A 23773-nucleotide genomic window follows, 5' to 3' on the forward strand; every position below is an offset into this window, starting at 1 on the left:
ATAGCATAAAATCAGTAAATTTCAAATTTCAAATTTTTAATCCAATCACCATCAACTAATTATGAATATACATTATCATTAAAAAAATTCAAAGTTCTTTGATTATTTGATTACCTAATTGTTGACATGTGGGTTCCTTGTTCATGCAGCTGCAGACTCCTTCCTTTTTTATCCTCAAATTCGGCTAGAACGTTCACAATCAATGGCATGATGTATCATACTCTCCTTGAGTTTCTGCTACCCCTTTTGTTTTCCAAAATGTCGGAATGTATACTACACTCAATAATCATTACTGCATTAATGGGAAATTCTGAGTTTCCATGTATTAGGTAGACGGAATCACCGACAGATTGAAAAATTATTGGTAATTATTAGTGATTTCTGAAAACTTTTTATAAAATTAAAAATTTAAATTAAATATTACTGATGGAATTACCGATGAAATAATTAAAAAATATTAATATTTAATTATCCGTCGGTAAATCCGTCGCTAACGCATCACAATAAAAAGCCTGAATCCCCTTATTTAACAAGAGACTTATTTCTTCTTCTACTTCTTTTTCTTCTTCTTCTTCTTCACTATATGTAAAAAAACATCAATATCTATTTCTTTCTCTTCTTTTCTCTCCTCATCTTTTTTTTTCCCTCCATGCTCGGGTATGTCTTCTTCTTCTTTCTTCTTTTATCCTCTTATTTTTTTTAATTAATATGCTTTACGAAAAAAAATTCTCTCCTTAGCTTCACTTACAACTACATTAAGGTAAGATTTTTCTTTTTTCTTCTTTTTTCATGATTTTTTTCACTATATTTGTTTTTTATTTTATTTTTAATTGTTTTTGTTCTTAATAATTGTATAAATGTTGTTGGGAGATTTTATTTTTTCATATGAGATCAATTTTTAGTTGATTTATTTATAGGATTTTTAAATTTTTAGCAATTGCAACTTCATTTTTTTCATATGAATTTTTTTAGTTGAATTTATTTTTTTGTTTTATTTATTTATTGCAAATTTATTTGAGTTGATTTTCTTATTATTTTTTCCAAGCATTTTGAGTATATATTATAGTGTTGATTTATGTTGATTTAATTATTTTATAATTTTATAAAATGAATTTTTTTAAAAATGTTTTTAAATATTTACCAACGGAATTAAATCAGTAAATCTGTTGGTAATAAAATAATATTATTACCGAGACGTTTGTTCCGTCAGTAAATCCGTCGGTAATAATATTTTTTTATTACTAACGGATTTACCGACGGATAAAAAATTACCGATGAAAGATTCACCGACGGATCATTTCCGTCGGTGATTTCGTTGGTAAATTAATTACCGACGGAATATGTGTTTTACGCCAACGGAAAAATTCCGTCGGTAAAACTGTTAAATGTTGTAGTGATGGCCGAGTTTCACGGCAATGCTAAGAATAACAGTAGCTATCTAGCTAGGAAGATTGCGACATCATTTTTCATTGGCCAATCAATGGCAAGTCTGTGCATTTCTGATTTTTTTTTTTTCATGTATCTCCATACAGGAACAAGTATTGATCAAAAGCATTCTGAAACCTTTCCTAATCTTTAGCTGAGAAAGAGGTTTGTCTTCTTTGAGCTTGTTGGCTAACCTAATTCTCTGGAAGAAATTGAGAATCTTTCTTTCAATTTGCGTTTTATTTGTGACATTGATGAGAACGTCCTGTCTTGTTGAATTATTGACAATTCTTGCAATCTTATAGGTCAATGTAATATTAATTTCTCTCAACTTTGAAAGCAATGCTCTGGAGTTGTGTTGTTGGAACAATCACAAGCGTTACAAAAATAAACAGGTCAATCACTTCTGGAAATCTGAAGCAAGCATTGAAATTGAAATTAGAAAGAAACATGTTTATTCTTGTTGAGCATTGTTGTAGTTTTTGTGGTTGTCATTATAAAACAATTAGTTTAAAAATTATATTTTTAATTATAATTTTTTTTAAAATATATATTTAGTTAAAATTGATGTGAAATTAATTTTTTCATGCAAAATAAATGAAAAGTTGTCTTCATGAGTGAAAAACAGGTTATTCTAACTCCTAAAAAAATCAAAGTTAATTTAAAATACAATTATATATGAACCTAATATAAAAAATAAAAGTTATTTAGCTAACTAAATATATATATATATATTTTTTGTGTTTGGATAAAAAAGAAAATTATCACTGTACGGTCTCTAAACAGAGATCGTATTTGCTTTTCCTTTTGTTATAAAAAAAAGCGACCATTGCAATGGCAGACAATGTCACTAGGACAAGTGAGCAGAATTTTATGTTCCTTAACATTAACCAGTAAATTAGAGAGAGAGATGAGTGATATTGTCTAAAATTTTCGATGTTTTCTGTGTTGTTACTGTACTTATAGCTTTCGCTACTGTACTTGTAGCTTCCGCCTACATTATCTTTCCCTTGTTGGCTAACGTAATTCTATTGAAAAAGATTGAAATTCGTTATGTTTTCATGTAATGTCATGGGAATCAAATTGCGAGTGTTATTTGCAAACTATATATGGCAATGCAGAAAAGGGTCTACTCAAATCATTCTAAATTATTATTGCACCCTCAGAAAACATACTTACCGCCGCACACACTTTTCATATACACAAAATCTGTAACTTGCTGCAAAATAAAGAATATATGTGCTTATTCTTTCTTTTATCATTACTTGCTGCAAAAACTGAATTGAAGAATTTCTGAAATGGATGAAGATAATGGAATTTGATTGCAAGATTCATTTGTAAATAAGAAGGGAATTGAATTGGAGAATAGAGCTTAATTTATCTGCTTTTATGACTCAAAATATCAATCAAATTGATCAGTGACTAACGCTAGTCAAACTATGAATACTACAATTCTTTTCTGTTCTCTCCTTTTATTTTCAGATGTTCTCAATCTCTAATTCGTTGTGTTTGTGTTGGAACTGTATCGAAATGCGTGATTAACCACCATTTCCTGAGGTGTTAGTCTATCCTTTTTGTCCATTAATACTACAATTAATGCAAACTCTTGTGTCTGACTACAAAAGCACACGCACCTTACTGCTAGTTGTGCACTAGTACTGCAATTTCACTTAAAGTTTCTGAGCTTAATACCTATGGCTGCAATTTCACCTTATTGTATTTTTCAGCAGCTGCTTCTATTTTGACCCCTTCACATGTCGCTTTGCTCCCTGACTACCTATATATACTTACAGTGCCCTAAGATTTAACATATTGTGTCTGAGAGTCATTACTTCGCTTGCATTTCCATGATTGCTTTGTCAAAGTAAGTTTAATATTTAATTACTTGAGACTCTTTAAAGAAAACAAATATCCAAAATCACTGGTAACACGCTATCGTGCTCAAAGGGATAATGGAGGGTTACCAAATATTCCACTCCACTGAATAGATAATGGAGGACCAACGTTGTCAGATTCAAGAAATTGGGGAGACTAGGGAAACAAGTAAAACAAAAAATGATCCCTCGTATCAGAATTGATATTAAAAAAATGGCACGGTTATTGTGGCATCTCAGTGGACGACGGCTGGGACTCCCACGAAATCAAGAGGAAAAATATATATATCATGGAAAATTGAGTCTCCTCCTATTAATTAAAGAAAATTAGAGATTCTAAAATATATATTGATTTAAGGGATTAGTTAAGCATATAAAAAAAAAAGACATTATTTTTATATCATCCTTTATTACATAATATTATTTTTATTATATATTTTTTCCTCAATTTATCTTTTTGATTGTCCTTAATTATCCTCATTGTTTTTTATTTATATTTTTTATTTTTAATTATTTTATGAAGAATTTGATATAAGTCTTTAAACATATCAGAAAATAACATCAATCCTTAAAAATAAAAAACTCATCAAAGATGTTGACATTAAATTCTAAAAAAGATTTTCATTAAAATTGCTAAAAGTATACGTAACCCATATTTGAATTTAAATCTAGACATATATCCTTTTTAAAAAAAAACAATACTTATAAAAAATGACATTTATCCTTAAAATGAGAGAAGGAAACGAGTCTCATGCATGAGTTCCTAAAAATTAATATTTGTGTCCCAAAAATCTAAGTAACCTAAGAATAGAGCTCTCGGGTTGGATAATCAATTAATCAATTAGTCCTAGCAATCTTATCCATTATCCCTAGCTAAGGTAGTTAATAGTTTATACTCTGTACTTGGTGGGTCGCTGTAAGACTTTTATATGTCTAAAAGGTATAGGAAAATTAGGGTTACGTTGGATGTTATTGAGTTCATAGAGACTAAGTTCTTCCCATAGGCTAGACCAAATAGAGGAGGGTCACCCCCTTGTACATGCCAAGGAATGATGGTTATTCCTTTGGGTGTGCCCAAGGGAGGATTATGCTCTCATTCTTATGGGCATACAAATGGAGAATGTTCATTCTCTTAAGCGTGCCCAATAGAGAATGGTCATTAATTCTTTTGGCCATGCCAAAGAAGGATATGGTCATTTTCTTAGGCGTGTTCAAAGAAGGGTGGTCATTATCTTGAGCATGCTAATAGATAGTGGTCATTTTTTTGGGCGTGCCTGGAGCTTGGCACACTGCCAAGCCCAGCATCTTGGAGCTTGGCTCACTGCCAAGCCCAATCGTCTCTGAGTTTTGCTAACGCCAGACATAGCATCTCAGGGCTTGGAACACTACCAAGCCCAACGCATCTTCACTGAGACATGCTTATTTTTCTAAAAATTTATACTCGTAAATTTTTCTTAATCCGGTATTTTTTTAATAAAAATATATTATTAAAAACTTGGTTTATCAACGTGAAATTAATGGTGGATAATGAAAATATATAATATAAGCACAATTTCAAGCAGTACGGAGAACATATTCATAAATCACTATCACTACTAAAATATGAAGACATGTCTCATATTTTAATTTCTGTATTGGCTGCAGGGTTTGCGATGGATCAGTACTTCTAGGTGACACAGACAACTTCACTAGCGAGAAGACTGCGCTTCCCAATTTCAATTCACTCAAATCCGAAGGCCTCAGAATTTGGTTGAAAAAATTATAATAGCTGTCAATGAAGATTGCAAAGGGAATGTGGTCTCATGTGCAGACATTTTAGCTGTCGCAGCTCGGGACTCTGTCTCCATTGTAAGTAGAGAATATTTACTTACATTTTAGCTATAGCATGATTCTACTTGGGGGGTCGTTTATACAAGTGCTCGGTTTATTTAGGCTGAAATGATTCAAGAACAGGAAGCAAAAATGACGCAAACATTAATCTTCCTCCCCCATTTTTCAACTTCTTGCAGCTAATCCTAATTATGAAATTAGGATAATTGGCTATGAAATTTCAGACTCGCCAATAATTTCTTCTCCCTTTCCGAATCATAGGATGCAACAATATTGTGGGCTCTCCCTCCTGATGTGTGCAAGTCCTATAGATATTGACAACGTTGACCCTTTTGTTCACATACTACGTATTCCGTGGAATTCCTGAGCAAGTGTCAAGTACGATGAGAAATTATACCATTGCAGTTTTTTCCATGAGGTTGACGAGAATGTTACCGAATACTACACGTAAATAGACAACGGAGGGCCAACGTTGTCAAATTCAAGAAATTGAGAAGTGATCTATGGATCACCCGTAACGACCATGGGAACAAGTAAAACAAGGATGTTTCTTCAATATAAAATAACTTTGTCAAATATGCTCTTAATTTTGAAATGGTAAGAACAAGAGTTTTTTTTTTTTTTTATGGCCTTTTACTAGAAATTAACTTTGTCAAATACGGTGTTTTCCATATTGATAATAACAAGAGCTGTTTTTATTTTTGTTAATTAGATAGCATAATGAAAACTCGGATTAATCCTCGATTATACATATACCAATTATCAAGTGAACCCCAATATATTTTGTTTTCTCGGTCGAATCCTGATTTACAATAATTCCCAATATTTTGACTATCTCTAACTAAAATCAAAATAAATATTGACAGAAAATGTTAGGTTCTCTTTAATATGCTGTTTTTATCACTGCATGGAACGAGAGCTTCTAGAATTTTAACAGAAAAATATTAACACACGGCAGAGGAACTGAAGAAAGACAACAAATGGTAGCTCGCTATCGTGCTCAAGGGGATAATGGAGGGTTACCAAATATTCCACTCCACTGACTAGATAATGGAGGACCAACGCTGTCAGACTCAAGAAATTGGGGAGACTAGGGAAACAAGTAAGACAAGGATGGTCATTTTTGGCATCTCAGTGGAAAAGTATACGGCAGAAAAGTGAGAGTTTCATCTGGTAATTATGATTATCGATATTTACATAAAGGGTTAGTTATGTATATAAAAAAAACATCATTTTTAAATTATTTTTTTTATAAAAAGTTATTTTTACTATGTATTTTTCCTTAATTTATCTTTTTAATTGTTTTTAATTATCCTCGTTGTTTTTAATTTATATTTTAATTTTTAATTTCTAATATTTTTAAAAAGATTTGAATTAGAAAATAATATCAATTCCTAAAAATAAAAGATTTACCAAAGATGTATACGTTAAATCCAAAAAAACAATTTTGCCAAAATTGCTAAAAATATACTTAAATTAATCTACACATATATCCCTTTTTAAAAAAAAAGAGACGTATAAAAATAAATCAAATGATGTTTATCCTTAAAAAAGAGATTACATCAATGTTATTAAGAAAATAGGCGTTGAACTACGTGGATTATAAGAATTAGACTTTAGGCCCCAGAAGTATAAAAAATAATATCACCTTTTTGCTAAAAAAGAATCTTGTAAATTTATAACTTTTTATCATCTTTTTTTAAACATGATTTTTTTATTTGTTTTTTTTTTTATATATGATCTCAATGAATTAGTTTATTAAACCGAAATCTTAATAAACTTGTTATTAAATAAATATGCATGCAACAAACATTTTTTTAAAAACAAAACCTGGCCACCATGCACAATATATACTCAAATAAATTTGATGTTATTTTTATTTTTATTATATTATTGTTTTATCTTTTTTCTGTTTCTTTATTTTTTTTTCCTTGAATCTGTATATACTTGACCCCAACCCATTAAACCCATGGATACAACCCAAATAATTTAGCCCATATTAATAACGCTATAGCCCGATATTCATAAAAAAGAATCGAAGCCCACAGTCCATAACGCAACCCACGGCCCGTGCTGAATAAACCTAAAGAAAGTAAAGCCAGCTCATTTGCTAGAACCCTCATAAGCCTTATCCAAGAAAGCAAATGGGCCAAAGCCAGAATATCCCCTAACTAATTATAGTTCATTAAAATAAATAAATTAAATTTTTTTAAAATGCTATTTTATTAAATGCCCTCCATTTTGACTTTGTTTATAACTTTATTTTTATAACATTAACAAATGCTAATTTTATCCGACCCTTCATAATGATTTTTTTCTTAAATTCTATTTGGTTTCTTTCTTATACATATTTATTTTTATTTTTATTATTATTTGATCAAATAAAAAATAAATTTCAAATATTAAAATTATTAAACTCAACCAGATCTATAATACATCTTATAATTTAATAGATTAATGGCTGACACGACTATATATGTATACCTTTAAAGTTTTATAATTTTATTTTTTTGAAAAAAAAAACTAAGATTTTTAAATATAAGATTACATGATGATAGTTCACCATTAATAGCTTATCTCCGTTCATCCATGATGATAGTTCACCATTAATATAGCTCCAGCTAGCATGATTATTGACTCGTTGATGAATTAGTGACTTAATAGTTTGACTAAATCAGTGATTGGATCATGTTTAAAAATATTGATTGATAGAATTGATTGGAAGATTTTTAAAGAAGACTATAAACAAATAATAATAATAATAAAAAAAAAAAGACTCCTTCTCTCTCCCTTCGCATGCTTGGCTGAGACAAGCTATAAACAAATAATAATAAACAAGTAATTTGGAAAACCCTTGGATTGGCTTCCAGATTATCCACCAATTCCCAACTGGGACCAAACAAATTAAACGAACATTATAGAAAACAAAATCATTTCAATGACTTTAAATAATCCACCAATTCCCAACTGGGACCAAACAAATTAAACGAAACAAAATCATTTCAATTGATTTTTGAAAGTTTTCGAAATCCCGAGTAAAGAACATTATATATAGAAAGCAAAATCATTTCAATGACTTTAAATCATCGTTTCACAATTTTCGTTACCCAATAAGTAATCTATCACAAACAAGTGAGAAAAGTATTTATTTTAACGAAGACGCAATGATCACTCAAGGAAGACGCAAGCATGTATGCCAATTGTCATGTAAATATAATCTATATATATATATATATATATATATATATATATGAAATGGATATGGTTGATCATGAAGACCAATTCAATTCATTATTGAAATTAAACATGTAGGTTGAAGCAAGCTCACCCCAGCCCAGCCTATCCCATACAGCATAACATCCTACTAAGCCCCCAAAGCATCTACTATAACCGATCAAAGCTTTTGAAAAACCACTCGAAAAGAAGAAAATACAGTAGGGTCGATGAAGAGAAGAAGAAAAGAGGGTCTGCGGCCGGTGAAGAAGTCACTGGAAACAACCATATTGGAGGGTAAGGATCGATATATATCTTCTACCCCTTGCGCAAGTCCCTAAAATAAGCAGAAGGATTTGCTTCAAAATTACTCCTTGGCATGCGATAGTTCCTCCCTGGTGCTTTCATTGTTTTAACACTCTTGGCAGCACCTCCACAGCAACCACCAAACAGGAGTACTATCACTACCACTGCAACCATTATAGGAACGTTTTCTTTCTTAAACCATCGCAGGACATATACCACTGTTTCAGAAGCCAGAAATTTCTTTGTTAGATCAGAAAGTTTGCGGATGAAATCAGACACTGCATCAGCTGTAAACTTCTTTATTAGATCAAAAGGCGAACGCCTGTAATCAGGCACAGCACCAGAAGCCAGAAATTTCTTTATTTGATCAGAAAACTTGTGGGTTAGATCAGACACTGCATCGGAACCTATAAATTTCTTAGTTAGAGCAAAAGGCGAACGTATGTAATCAGACACGGCATCAGAAACCAGAAATTTCTTTTTTTGAGAATAAAGGTTATTGATATTTGTGGAAAGAAAAGTTAGTAGTTCCATTGCTTAGGGGGTACGTAGACTGCGATTTGTATAGAAATGAATGGGGAGGAGAGTTTCTGGGTGAGGAAGAGAATCAAGAGGAAGCGAGAAACGAAGAGTGTAATGACATATGAGCAGGGAACCCACAATTAATGGTGCCTTTTATCAAGTAAAAATGAAAGAAAAAAGAAGTGGCTTTTACGTAGTTATAACTTGACTTGAGGATTGACTTGAAAAAGGCTTGGATTATTACAAAAATGAAAGAAAAATATTGATTTATTTAAGCGTAAAGAACATTATAGAAAGCAAAATCGTTTCACGAACAAGTGAGAAAACAAATAGTATTTAATCGAAACTTAAGGAAGACGCAGAGAAATATCTGTGTCCATTGTCATCTACCCATCCACCACCAACTCTTTCTTGAGTTCTAACAAAAGAAAAGAAACTTAGTAATGGTGATCATGAGACCACTCTTAAGTTTTTTATTCTTATTCCTTTGGCTCACCCAAAGGTTTAAGGTTGATTTTTTTATTATCATTCCTTTGGATTTATTAAAGATGGTAATAGAAGAGGAAGGAAACTAAACGACAGTACATCACACTATTAAAAATTATGGCAAAAATGACAAATTCAATTAACCAAACTTACAAGTGAAGCAACTTAATGAGGAATCATTTCCACGTTCAATATTTAATTGTGAGATGCCAAAAGAAAAGAATACTAAAAGTATTTTCTTTATTCATAAGAATTTAATGTACGTATGTTTGTTTTTTTTTTTAAAAAAAAATTAGTGACAGGCCCCATAGTAAATACAAAAATAGAAGAAAAAACAAACACACCCTTAAGATTTTTTGGAATTACCATGGATTAGTTTCCAAATTATATATCCAGCAATTTCCACTTGGGCCCAAACAAACAAAATAAAATCATTTCAATTAATTAACTTCTCAAAGTCTTAAAGATCTCTCAATTTAATATCTTAGCTCAAGATCACCAGACATTTCTCGTAGAAAAATTAAATCTTTTCTTCAAGATCGCATCGTGGTTTAGACGGATATGCATGCATACGGGGACTGGAATATTATAATAATATCTTAAAAAACAGAGTATGAAAATGTTAAACATATTATATTATAGCTGCTCAGGTTAGTTTTTCCTTTAACAATTTGTTTACCACTGCCACCTAATGAAAGTACGTATAAACCATGAAAGACATTATGGTGTAGCCTTTTGAGGTCCATGTTAGCTTCCTAACTGCGACTTTTTAAGAAATGCACACAAATAAACTTCGATTATGACACTAAATAAGGTAACCAATGGTGACAGAGTGGGCTACATGTGCTGTTTGAAGGAAAGTAAATCTCTCACCGTCTTTGGGCGGCTTATATAACCCATTCTATTACTAGTGGTGATCTTTTTTGAAAAAGTTTATGCTTTTGTAATAAGTCTAATTAAGGTTGGTTGCCTAGGGAAGAAGATGAATTTTTTTACTGTTATTTTTTTTATCCATTTATATTGTTTTTTTTTATCTTTTAGCATTTGTTTGATTGAGAATTTTCCTTCGTTAGTATTTTGGTTTGCCTTTTATAGGATTGGTCCCGGGCTCATGACCAGAGTTATAATTTTGAAGGTTAACATGGGTTGATTTTGTTCATTTTTTAGGTCCTTTTTAAATTTTGATTTTTTTTTTCATTTTCATCCTTTAACATTTGATTTATTAGGAATTGATCTTGGTGTGCTTTTTTTATCACTTTTGTTTATGGGGTTATCTCAATCATATGTTCATGATAGCAGGATTAGCGGGTTTACCTAGGTTAACTCGAATCTTTTTATTTCATTGCTTTTTTTATATAAAAAAATTCATCTTTCTCTCCCTTAAACATTAGATTGTTTGATAATTGAATTTCATGTTTTTATTTAATTTGATTTCAATGAGCTTTCCTATAAAATTGGGGCTACTCAAGGATGGCCCCTCGTATCACAATTTTTATTCAAAAAATGCATCATCCTTGTATCATCATTTCTTATAAAAGCTTACCTTTATTATGTATTTTTTCTCAATTTATTTTTTTAATTATTCTTAATTATTCTCATTGTTTTTAGTTTATATTTTTAATTTCTAATTTCTAATATTTTTTGAAAAATTTAATATCGGTCTTTAAATAATTCAGAAAATAACTTCAGTTTCTAAAAATAAAATACTCGCCAAAAACATACATGTTAAATCCTAAAAAAATATTTAATCAAAATTGCTAAAAATATACTATCTCATATTTGAATTTAAATCTTTTTAAAAAAATATATAAAAATATTATTTATCCTTAAAATGAGAGATTTCATCAATGTTGTTAAGAAAAAAAGCGTTGAACCTACATGGATGATAAGAATTAAGCTTTGGGCCCTAGAAGTATAAAAAATAATCTTCACTTTTGGGCGCCCACCATTTCTTTAGGTGTTGGGGCAAGCCCCAGGAAAGTCTAGGTTGGCTCCCAGTACCTTTTGCTTAAAAAGAATCTTGTAAATTGATAATTTTTTATCATTGTTTTTTTCTTTTTTCTTTTTGAAAAGAAACATGAGCTTTTTTAATTTTTTTGGTATATAGTCTCAATGGGCTAGTTTATTGGATAAAATATTAATGAAATTGATAAATTTGTTATTAAATTTAAATATGCATGCAAAAAATATTTTTTTTAAAAAAAAAAAACTTGGCCACGATGCACAATATATACTCATATAAATTTGATGATATTTTTATTTTTACTATATTTTTTTTTTATCTTTTTTCTGTTTCTTTTTTTCTCCTTGAATCTGTATATACTTGACCCAAACCCATTAAACCCATGGATACAACCCAAAGCATATAGCCCAGATTAATAAAGCTATAGCCCGATATTCATCCAAGAGAATCGAAGCCCACAGTCCATCACGCAACCCAACGCCCGTGCTGAATAAACCTAAAGAAACTAAAGCCAGCCCATTTTCTAGAACCCTCATAAGCCTTATCCAAGAAAGAAAATGGGCCAAAGCCAGAATATCCCCTAACTAATTATATAGTTCATTAAAATAAATAAATAAATTTTTTTTAGATGCTATTTTATTAAATGCCGCTAAATTTTGACTTTGTTTTATAACATTTTTTTTTATAACATTAGCAAATGCTAATTTTATGAAACCCTTCATAATTTTTTTCTTAAATTTTATTTAATTTTATTCTTATGCATATTTAATTTTATTATTATTTAATTAAATAAATAAATAAAATTAAATATTAAAATTATTAAATTCAACCGGTCCATAATGTCACATAAAATTTCTCTTCTCAAATCTCAAACCTCATGTCCCACTGCCATTGCATCCGGTGCCCATATCTTATGGAGGGGTTCAATTGATTTATCAAATTGCTCTACAAAATTCTTCACATAACATTATGTTTATAAACATATAGATCATTAATTCCAGAGATTAAGAAAGAAAGAAAAAAAAAGGAAGAGTAATCGTCATTAATTTCTGTTATTCGTGTTCTTGATGGAAATGCCAGTAATTGTTAGTATTGCAACAGATGTAAATATAATCTATATATATATATATATGAACTGATGAAATGGATATGGTTGATCATGAAGACCAATATTTCACTTTCATTATTGAAACATCTCACCGGCCCCAGCCCAGCATACCATCCTACTAAGCCCCCAAAGCATCTACGTCCTAGCTAGAACAGATCAAAGCTTTTGAAAAAACACACGAAAAGAAGAAAACACGGCAGGGTCGATGAAGAGAAGAAAAGAGGGTCTGCTGCCGGTGAAAAAGTCATCGGAAACAACCATATTGGAGGCTTAGGACCGATACATCTTCTACCGCTCGCGCAAGTTCCTAAAATAAGCAGAAGGATTTGCTTCAAAACTACTCCTTGGTATGCGATAGTTCCTCCCCGGTGCTCTCATTGTTTTAGCACTCTTGAAAAGACATCTGTAGAAACTACGAAACAGGAGTACTACCACTACCGCTGCAACAATTATAGGAACGTTTTCTTTCTTAAACCATTGGAGGACATAAACCACTGTTTCAGAAGCTAGAAATTTCATTATTAGGTCAGAAGCTTGCGGATGAAATCAGACACTGCACCAGAAGCTATAAATTTCTTAGTTAGATCAAAAGGCGTGGGTATGTAATCAGAACCCAGAAATTTCTTTATTAGATAACAAAGGTACGTAATTGAGATTTGTGGAGAGAGAAGCTGGTGGTTCCAATGCTTAGGAGGTAGACTGCGATTTGTATAGAAATGAATGGGGAGGAGAGTTTCTGGGTTAGGAAGAGAATCAAGAGGATGCGAGAAAGTAGAAACGAAGAGTGTAATGAGATATGAGAAGGGAACACACAATTAAGAGTAGTTTTGAAGCAAATATTTATTTTAACGTGATTCAATTATAGAAAACAAATAATATTTAATTGAAGTAATGATCATTAAGGAAGACGCGCAATCATGCATGTCAAATGTATTGAACCCACCACCATCTTTCTTTCTTTTTTGGAGTTTTAACAAAACAAAGCAAAAGAAAACAAAAGGATCTTGGGTAATGGTTATCATGATGAGATCACAGTAATTGAAATCTGAACAAATCAAATAATATATTATTTAATTTTTAAAAAATTAGAAAATTATGATAAAAAACATGTTGTCATTCCAATTAAAAAAAATAAAACAAGGTCCCATGTTAGCTTGATTCTTTGGCAACCTTTATTTATTTATTTCCGTATTTGATTTTGATCATACTTTCTTTTTCCTTATTTTTCTTAGTATTAAAATTTATATAGCCTATCATTTTAAAAATTCAAAAATCATTTACTTTTCTTTTATTATTATTATTATTATTAAAATTTTAAGAACTGCACTACAAGCAAAATAGATTGAGCCTAGAGAAGGCAGGAAAGTAAACGACCCATGCAAGAGGTCACCAGGGAAAAGTAACTTCATAAGGTACTGAAGCAAAACAGAGCCGAAGAAAAACAAGACTGTTATTTGAAAAGAAAGAGATCTCCAGCCCCAGCCACATTCTACTCCAGATTACCAGCATCAATATGCTTCTTTAAGGATTAAATCAGCATGGCTCCCAGCAGCTTAATTAATGGGATCAAAACCAACAAATCATTCAAGATTCCTATAGCTTATCTCCGTTCATCCATGATGATACTTCACCATTAATATAGCTCCAGCAAACCAACAGCACGACATCACACTCCCAAACAATTTCAATATTCTTCACCTCTGAAGGCTTAGATACAGTCTTCCCATTAACATTAATGAAGAGTATGCATGGCACTCTTCTTCTTTCTGGTTATTGCAGACAAATGAAAGAATTTAGCATTCTTTATTTTCCCCAGCTTCAGTCGGTGAACTCTGAACTTTTGCTGTCATAACTGTTCTTCGGCATTATTCCATGATTTGAGACCTTCCTTGAAGATCTTGTCATCATGCTGAATTCAATTACAAACTTAGCACAGATCAGTCAGATCCGGATCTTAAATTTCTTGAATCAATCTAATTTAATAACTGTGAATATTCATGTAATTTGGAAAATACGAGTGTCAGTCATATTTTAGATGTACGCGTCTCTTGAAATTGACGTCATGTTCAACCCACCAACTATATATAGAAAAAACAAAGCAGAAGCAAGAAACAAAGCAAAACAGAATATTATAGCATAATTTTCTTTGTTTTTATTTATTTATGGTAAAACATACATATATTATAACGCCAACTATCCAACCACTCCAGCATGATTATTGACTCGTTGATGAATTAGTGACTTAATAGTTTGACTAAATCAGTGAATGGGTCAGGTTTAGAAATATCGATTGATAGGGAGATTTTTAAAGAAGACTATAAACCAATTTTTTTAAAAATAGAGAGAGAAGACTCTTTCTCACTTCGCTAGCTTGCTTAAAAACCTTGGATTAGTTTCAATTTAACTTTCGAAAATTTTCGATTTTTCAAGTAAAGAGCATTATAGAAAACAAAATCATTTCAATGACTCACAATTTTTGTTGCATAAAGTAATCCATCACGGACAATCTAGTGAGTAAAGAATTTATTTTATCGCGATTCAATTATAGAAAACAAATAGTATTTAATCGAAGTAATGATCGCTCAAAGAAGATGCAGAGCATCTGTGTCAATTGTCATCTACCCACCCACCACCAACTTTTTATTATTTTTAACAAAACAAAGCAAAAGAAAAGAAACTTGGGTAATGCTGATCATGAGATCGTATTGGTTGAAATATAGACAAATCAAACCATATGTTGTCTAATTTAAGAAAAAATTGGGGTAGAATACATGCTGTCTACTTTAATTTTAACCAATAAAACAAGGGTTTAGTTGCTCAGATCTGCTACAGTAGGCCCGTGCATCTGCTCTGATAAAATAATTACGCCTAGTAGTACCTTATTTTTAGTTTTTTTTTTAAAAATAATTTTATGATTATGTGTTTAAAATTTAAAGAGTTTTTATGATTTATCTATAATTTTTTAATTTTTTTATAGATGAAATTTATTTTTAAAAATAAAAAATTTTATTTTAAAATAATATTTTTAATATGTGCAGTCTTGCATAGTATTTTTTAAATAATATTTTATTTAATTAATTTTATATATATATATATATATTTCTATTTTTTTTACTTGAATAAAAATATTATTTAAATAAATAAATTTAATAAATATAATCGACTAAATATTTGTCTTGCAAGGTTTCATAAAGCATGTAAGAGCATGTTTGGGAACGCGTTTCAACCTGCGTTCCCAAAACATTTGAATTTATTTTTTTTTTTGCTAAAATTTAATATGGTTTGTAGGTTTTAGATCGTTTTGATGTGCTGATGTTAAAAATGATTTTTAAAAAATAAAAAAGCATTATTGGCATGCATTTTGGCACGAAAAGTTATTTAAAAAGTACCCGCAACCACACTTCCGAACAAACTCTAAGACATTATATATGGTGAGCCCTCTTGAGGTCCCATGTTAGCTTTCACAAAGCAAAAGTGAGATGATTCGAATTTTCGTATCTTACCACATTCGCTATCTAACATATATATATCATACATATTATCAACCATCTAACATCCCTTTATTTATTTATTTCCGTATTTGATTTTCATCATACTTTCTCTTACCTTATTTTTTGTAGTATAGCCTGTCATTTTAAAAAATCAAATAAAAAATGATGAAATATAAAAACATAATACAAGTTGAAGAATCTAATAATAAAATGAAGAAATAAAGGTTTAGATTTATATTTTAGTTTTTAACAAAAAAGTAAATATTAAAAGGATATTCTGGAAATCACGAGAAAATAATTTATTAGGAAAATAAATTTAAAATATAAACATATTGGTCAATGAATTTTTTTTATAGAAGCCATTGGTCTTTTATTTTCTGAAGTACTAAACTTTCTGGTAATTTTCTCTTCTTAAAACTATTGTCATGTCCCACTTCCACCCATCCGGTGCCCATATCTTATGGAGGGGTTCAATTAATTTATCAAATTGCTCTACAAAATTCTTCACATAACTTTATGTTTATAAACATATAGATCATTCCAAAAAAAAAAAAAAAGTAATCTTCATTTAATAAAATGTTTATTTTTACTTGGGGCCGGATACGATATTTATTCTCCCTTCATTAATTTCTGTTATTCGTGCTCTTGATGCAAATTAATACCATCAATTATTATTCTTGCAACAAATGTAAACGTAAAGCATCTACTAGAACAGATCAAAGCTTTTGAAAAACTACTCGAAAAGAAGAAAACACAGTAGGGTCGATGAAGAGATGAATAAAGGAGGGCCTGCTGCCGGTGAAGAAGTCACTGGAAACAACCATATTGGAGGCTTAGGATCGATGTATCTTCTACCCCTTGCGCAAGTCCCTAAAATAACCAGAAGGATTTGCTTCAAAAATACTCCTTGGCATGCGATAGTCCCTCCCTGGTGCTATCATTGTTTTAACACTCGTGGCAGCACCTCCACAGCAACTACGAACACTCCTGGCAAGACATCCGCAGCAACTACGAACACTCCAGGCAAGACATCCGCAGCAACTACGAACACTCCTGGCAAGACATCCGCAGCAACTACAAACAATCTTGACAAGACATCCGCAGCAACTACAAAACAGGAGTACTATCACTACCACTGCAACCATTGTAGGAACGTTTTCTTTCTTAAACCATTGGAGGACATATACCACTGTATCAGAAGCTAGAAATGTATCTGTTAGATCAGAAAGCTTGTGGATGAAATCAGACACCGCACCAAAAGCCAGAAATTTCTTTATCAGATCAAAAAGGTGATGGAAAAACGTGGAGAGAGAAGTTGGTAGTTCCATTGTTTAGGGGGTAGACTGCGATTTGTATTGAAATGAATGGGGAGGAGAGTTTCTGGGTGAGGAAGAGAATCAAGAGGATGCGAGAAACGAAGAGTGTAATCACATATGAGCAGGGAACGCACAATCAATGGTGCCTTTTATCAAGTGAAAATATATGAAAAAAGCATTGGTTTTTACGTAGTTATAACTTGACTTGAGGATGGACTTGGAAAAGTATTGAGTGACTGCGATGTTTTGTTTTTTTTTTTTAAATATTGATTTATGAGGCTGAATTGAACATGTTTGACATTATCGACAAAATGTTTAATTCAAACAGAAACTTAATTAGATTTTTCTAAAACAACTCATTGAATCGGGTATAATTCAATTACTATATCAATGATAACCATGAATGTTTATGAGTATAATTAAAAATAAAAAAAACAGCAGAAGTAATAGTTTGATTATATCAATGATTTTTTAAAAAATAATAAAAATCATATTTAATGTTCGGCTAATCTAGAGCCTAAACCAGTTTGTTTCAAATTCAAAAAAAAATAAAATATTAATTAAATTAAAAATTCAAATTAATTCAATAACCTAGTTGACTTGAATTCAACCCAATCAATACCTAGATTCTTTCAAAATAACATCTTACATATCAATCTTGATTTTTTATCGTGTAATCATGCACAATTTCTTTTACTATATCATATTTGAGAAATATCGTGTTGATGTGGGGAAAATCTCACTTTTGACAAAAGAAAGCAGAAGCAAAAGCAAAAGCATTCGTAGGGAAGTAGGATTTATGCAACACATCAGAGAACATAAGATAGGGCCTTACTACGCAAATGGTATCAACACAGGGAAAAAAAAATTTGTTGGAAAAGATTTTTACACAAAACTTCTTAAATAGAATAAATTCTCTCTTTATTCCATGATTTGAGACCTTCCTTGAAGATCTTGTCATCATGCTGAATTCAATTACAAACTTAGCTCAGATCAGTCAGATCCGGATCTTAAATTTCTTGAATCAATCTAATTTAATAACTGTGAATATTCATGTAATTTGGAAAATACGAGTGTCAGTCATATTTTAGATGTACGCGTCTCTTAGAATTGATGTCATGTTCAACTCACCAACTATAGAAAAAAGAAAGCAGAAGCTAGAAACAAAGCAAAACAGAATATAGCATAATTTTCTTTGTTTTTATTTATTTATGCTTCACATATGGCAAGACATGCATATATTATAATGCCAACTATCCAACTACTCCAGCATGATTATTGACTCATTGATGAATTAGTGACTTAATAGCTTGACTAAATCAGTGATTGGATCAAGTTTAACAATATTGATTGATAGAACTGATTGGAAGATTTTTAAAGAAGACTATAAATTTTTAAAGAAGACTATAAACAAATTAAAAAAAAAAAAAAAAGACTCTTTCTCTCTTCGCTTGCTTGGCTGATCAAGCTTAAAACCCTTGGATTAGTTTCCAAATTATGCACCAATTTCCAAGTGGGACCAAACAATAGAAACAAAATCATTTCAATTAACTTTCGAAAATTTTCGATATTTCAGAGCATCTGTGTCAATTGTCATCTACCCACCCACCACCAACTTTTTATTACTTTTAACAAAACAAAGCAAAAGAAAAGAAACTTGGGTAATGCTTATCATGAGATCATATTGGTTGAAATATAGACAAATCAAATTATATGTTATCTGATTTAAGAAAAAATTGGGGGTAAAAAACATGCCGTATATTTTAATTTTAACCAATAAAACAAGAGTTTAGTTGCTCAGACCTGCTACGGTAGGCCCGCGCGTGGATCTGATGAAATGATTAGGCCTAATAGTACATTGTCTCTGTTTTTTTTTAAAATAATTTTATTATTACGCATTTAAATTTTGAAGAGTTTTTATGATTCAACTATAACTTTTTTATCTTTTATATAGATAAAATTTATTTTTAAAAATAAAAAATTTTATTTTAAAATAATATTTTTAATATGTGTAGTTTTGCATAGTGTTTTTTAAATAATATTTTATTTAATTAATTTAATATATATCTCTATTTCTATTATTATTTACTTGAATAAAAATATTATTTAAATAAATAAATTTAATAAATATAATCGACTTAATTTCCGTCTTGCAAGGTTTCATAAAGCATGTAAGACATTATGGTGTGGCCTCTTGGGGTCCCATGTTAGCTTTCACAAAGCAAAAGTGATTTGATTCAAATTTTCGTATCTTACCACATTCGCTATCTAACATATATATATATATATATCATACATATTATCAACCATCTAACATCCCATTAATAAAAGATTCTTTGGCAACCTTTTTTTTTTATTCATTTATTTCCGTATTTGATTTTCATCATACTTTCTTTTACCTTATTTTTCTTAGTATTAAAATTTATAAAGCCTATCATTTGAAAAATTCAAATAAAAAAGATGAAATATAAAAATATAATACAAGTTGAAGAATCTGATAATAAAATGAAGAAATAAAGGTTTAGATTTATATTTTTTTAACAAAAAAGTAAATAAATTGTGGTACATGACAATTTAATGCTTAAAAGGATATTCCATAAATCACGACAAAAAATAATTTTATAGGAAAATAAATTTAAAATATAAACATATTGGTCAATGAAATTTTTTATAGAATCCATTGCTCTGTTATTTTCTGAACTACTAAACTTACTGGTAATTTTCTCTTCTTAAAACTATTGTCATGTCCCACTTCCACGCATCCGGTACTGCCCATATCTTAAGGATGGGTTCAATTAATTTATCAAATTGCTCTAATTAAAAAATTATTCACATAACTTTATGTTTATAAGCATATAGATCATTCAAAAAAAAAAAGTAATCTTCATTCAATAAAATGTTTATTTTTAATTGGGGCCGGAAACGGTATTTATTCTCCCTTCATTGATTTCTGTTATTCGTGTTCTTGATGCAAATACCATTAATTATTATTCCTTGATGAAATGGATATGGTTGATCATATATGAAGACCAATTCACTTCAATATTGAAATTAACATACAAGTTGAAGCAAGCTCACCCCAGCCCAGACTATCCCATGCAGCATAACATCCTACTAAGCCCCCAAAGCATCAACTAGAACAGATCAAAGCTTTTGAAAAAACACACGAAAAGAAGAAAATACAGTAGGGTCGATGAAGAGAAGAAGAAAAGAGGGTCTGCTGCCGGTGAAGAAGTCACTGGAATTAAACAACCATATCGATATATATCTTCTACCCCTTGCGCAAGTCCCTAAAATAAGCAGAAGGATTTGCTTCAAAATTACTCCTTGGCATGCGATAGTTCCTCCCTGGTGCTTTCATTGTTTTAACACTCTTGGAAAGACATCTGGAAAGACATCCGCAGCCACTACGAACGCTCCAGGCAAGACATGTACATCCGCAGCAACTACCAACAATCTTGGCAAGACATCCGCAGCAACTACCAACAATCTTGGCAAGACATCCGCAGCAACTAAGAAACAGGAGTACTATCACTACCACTGCAACCATTGTAGGAACGTTTTCTTTCTTAAACCATTGGAGGACATATACCACTGTATCAGAAGCTAGAAATTTCTTTATTAGGTCAGAGAGCTTGTGGTTGAAATCAGACACTGCACCAGAAGCCAGAAATTTCGTTATTTGATCAGAAAGCTTGTACGGGTTAGATCAGACACTGCATCGTGGGCTATAGATTTCTTAGTTAGATTAAAAGGCGAACGTATGTAATCAGACACAGCATCAGAAACCAGAAATTTCTTTTTTTGAGAATAAAGGTTATTGATATATGTGGAAAGAAAAGTTAGTAGTTCCATTGCTTAGGGGGTAGGCTGCGATTTGTATAGAAATGAATGGGGAGGAGAGTTTCTGGGTAAGGAAGAGAATCAAGAGAGTGCGAGAAACGAAGAGTGTAATGAGATATACTACTAAAAAAAAGGCTATTAGCATCTGAATTTAGCAACGGAAATATCCGTTACTAAATTCAGTAACTGATTTGCAACGGATTAAATATATATTATTTTTTTAATATTAGTAACAGATTTTAGCAACGGAAAATCCGTTGCTAAAGACAACATAAAGTTTACAACGGATAATCCGTTGCTAATTAAAAAAATAATTAATTAAATTTTAATATAAAATCAAAATTATAAAAACCGTTGATTACTTATGATAAAATAAAATCTCAACCATTGAATTTCTCTCCATTGCTTTCTAAACCTACAGGACAACAAAACAAAGAAAATTAATTAACTTCCCATCTTCTTCATCCCTAATAACCCCCACACCCTTAGAAACATAAACAAAGAACAACAAAACCAGCAACCGAAAATTAATTAACTTCCCATCTTCTTCGTCCCTAATAACATGCATAGCTGTAGAAAAACCACCATCTCTTCATCGATTTGATTTTCCTTTGTCCCAAACTTTTCATTTTTTCTCATTCGTCTTCAACATTCCTAATTTTTTTTCTTCATCTTCTTCTCCTTCATCTTAACAGTTTAAATCTTTCTCTGTAAACCACCAAAAACAGAGACCCATGGCAACATCGCACCAGATCTATTATCGCCCCTTCAGTTCAATTCATTCTTCTTTTGGGATTCTTTTTTTTCCTTCTCTCCCCTTCGGGAAAGAAAGAAAGAAGAGAAGTTTCCATCATAGCGTTGATACTTGTTTGGTGTGAGTTCTTTATTTTGTGCTTGAAAGTTAAGTTAATTTCAATATTAACCGATTAGTGCTGGAGTTTTGACCACACTGGATGCTACTCTTTCTCAAGTATTTGCCTGTCCTGTGTCCCCGCTTTCCCACCGCTCTACTTCTTGCATCGCCTGCAACATTAGATCTATCTTTTGTTTGATGATACCGATGAGCAAATCCTGTTGTCTTCACCAATCACAAAGGGCAACAACCATTTATTCAGAAGGTGTTTGAAAATACAGTAGATGTTACGGTTTAATAATTTTATTTTTAAATTTTTTTAAAAATACCATTTCAACTAAATTTCTAAACAAAGTCTCAATCTGGGAACAACCTCCAGCACCATTGCCACCACCCAATCAGATCATTTTCGTTGCAATAATCCACCTTTTATTTTGCTTTGTGTTATGCAGGAGAAACATGGAAAAATGGGTCGTTGTGGGTATTTGTATATGGGTCTCTAATATGGAAAGCAGGTTTTAACTACGATGATGGTATCGTTGGCTTCATCAAAGGATATCGCCGTGTATTTTACCAAGGTTTCTTTCTCTTACTCGTAAATACAAATATATTGGAGGGAGTATTTGTTAGTGAAATGTATTGGTGGATGTTTTTTGTTCTGGTAATAGGCAGCACAGCACTGACCATAGAGGCACAACAGAGTATCTAGGAAGGACTGTGACTTTAGAACCTGCTGATAGGGAAGTTTGTGTGAGTTTTTTCAACATTTTTCTAGTGGTTTTGCAATTCTATTTGCTTTCAAAGGCTAGCTACGCAATAAGATAAACGAAATCAGATTCTCTTTCTGATAAGTCTGTGTAATAAGAAATTGTTGATTCTATTTCTAATAAACCCGTGAGAGTTGAGTTTGCCCATTGCCATTTAACATTTTGTTTTCAATTATGTTTCTTTCTGTGTTATTGGAAATTATTGGAAATTGTTGATTCTCTTTCTAATAAACCTGTGAAAATTTTTTTTTCCAGAAGAAGAGGATAAAAGAGCAGTGAATATGGTTTGAAAATTTCACAGAAACAGCTTGTATTGTTCATGGTTGAGAATGTTCCAAAAGCATAAATACAATCCAGTTGGAAATTGGTTGGAGCAATCCTCGTATCAGTGAATTTGTTCTAACATCTTTGAAGATCTTATTGGTCATTAATCATTATGCATGCCATTGGATGATTCTCTACAAGCCTTTAACCTTCATGGTCGTTTTGTATTTGCTATCAGTCCAGGCTCAAATTAAGGCCATCTCTTTACATCGAATCCTTTTTGTGCATGTATTATTGACTTGATGTAATTGGAAATTGTTGAATTTTTATAATATGAATATTATTTTTATTTCATTTTGTATTAGTGATGCAATTATTTTTAATATTAATTTATGTTGGTTATATATTCTACAACTTTTAAAATATCCATAAATAATTAAATAAATAAATTAAAAGCCATTTAAATAAATAAATAAAAATTAATTTATTAAAAATAATATACTCAGCAACGG

At 30.9% G+C, this 23773-nt stretch overlaps 1 protein-coding gene and 2 long non-coding RNA genes across 3 annotated transcripts in view; 1 reads left to right on the plus strand and 2 right to left on the minus strand.

Moving 5' to 3' along the window:
- LOC127904804 (uncharacterized) overlaps positions 1–13445 on the minus strand; it is a 40182-nt gene extending 26737 nt beyond the window's left edge. The window contains exons 1-2 of the mRNA XM_052449693.1: positions 13422–13445; positions 8678–9192 (exon numbers count right to left, since the gene is read on the minus strand). Coding sequence (XP_052305653.1) covers positions 8678–9182 — 505 coding nt within the window. The 5' untranslated portion in view covers positions 9183–9192; positions 13422–13445. The remainder of the gene's footprint in view (positions 1–8677; positions 9193–13421) is intronic.
- LOC127904806 (uncharacterized) lies at positions 9044–13551 on the plus strand. Its single transcript, XR_008058239.1, has 2 exons — positions 9044–9192; positions 13422–13551. It is a non-coding gene; the product is annotated as an uncharacterized LOC127904806 (long non-coding RNA).
- A 3312-nt stretch (positions 13552–16863) lies between these two features.
- LOC127904805 (uncharacterized) lies at positions 16864–17749 on the minus strand. Its single transcript, XR_008058238.1, has 2 exons — positions 17216–17749; positions 16864–17182 (listed from the first exon to the last, which is right to left on the minus strand). It is a non-coding gene; the product is annotated as an uncharacterized LOC127904805 (long non-coding RNA).
- Positions 17750–23773: the final 6024 nt, after the last annotated feature.

This window comes from Populus trichocarpa, chromosome 19 (assembly GCF_000002775.5).
Source record: "Populus trichocarpa isolate Nisqually-1 chromosome 19, P.trichocarpa_v4.1, whole genome shotgun sequence".
Taxonomy (NCBI): Eukaryota; Viridiplantae; Streptophyta; class Magnoliopsida; order Malpighiales; family Salicaceae; genus Populus; species Populus trichocarpa.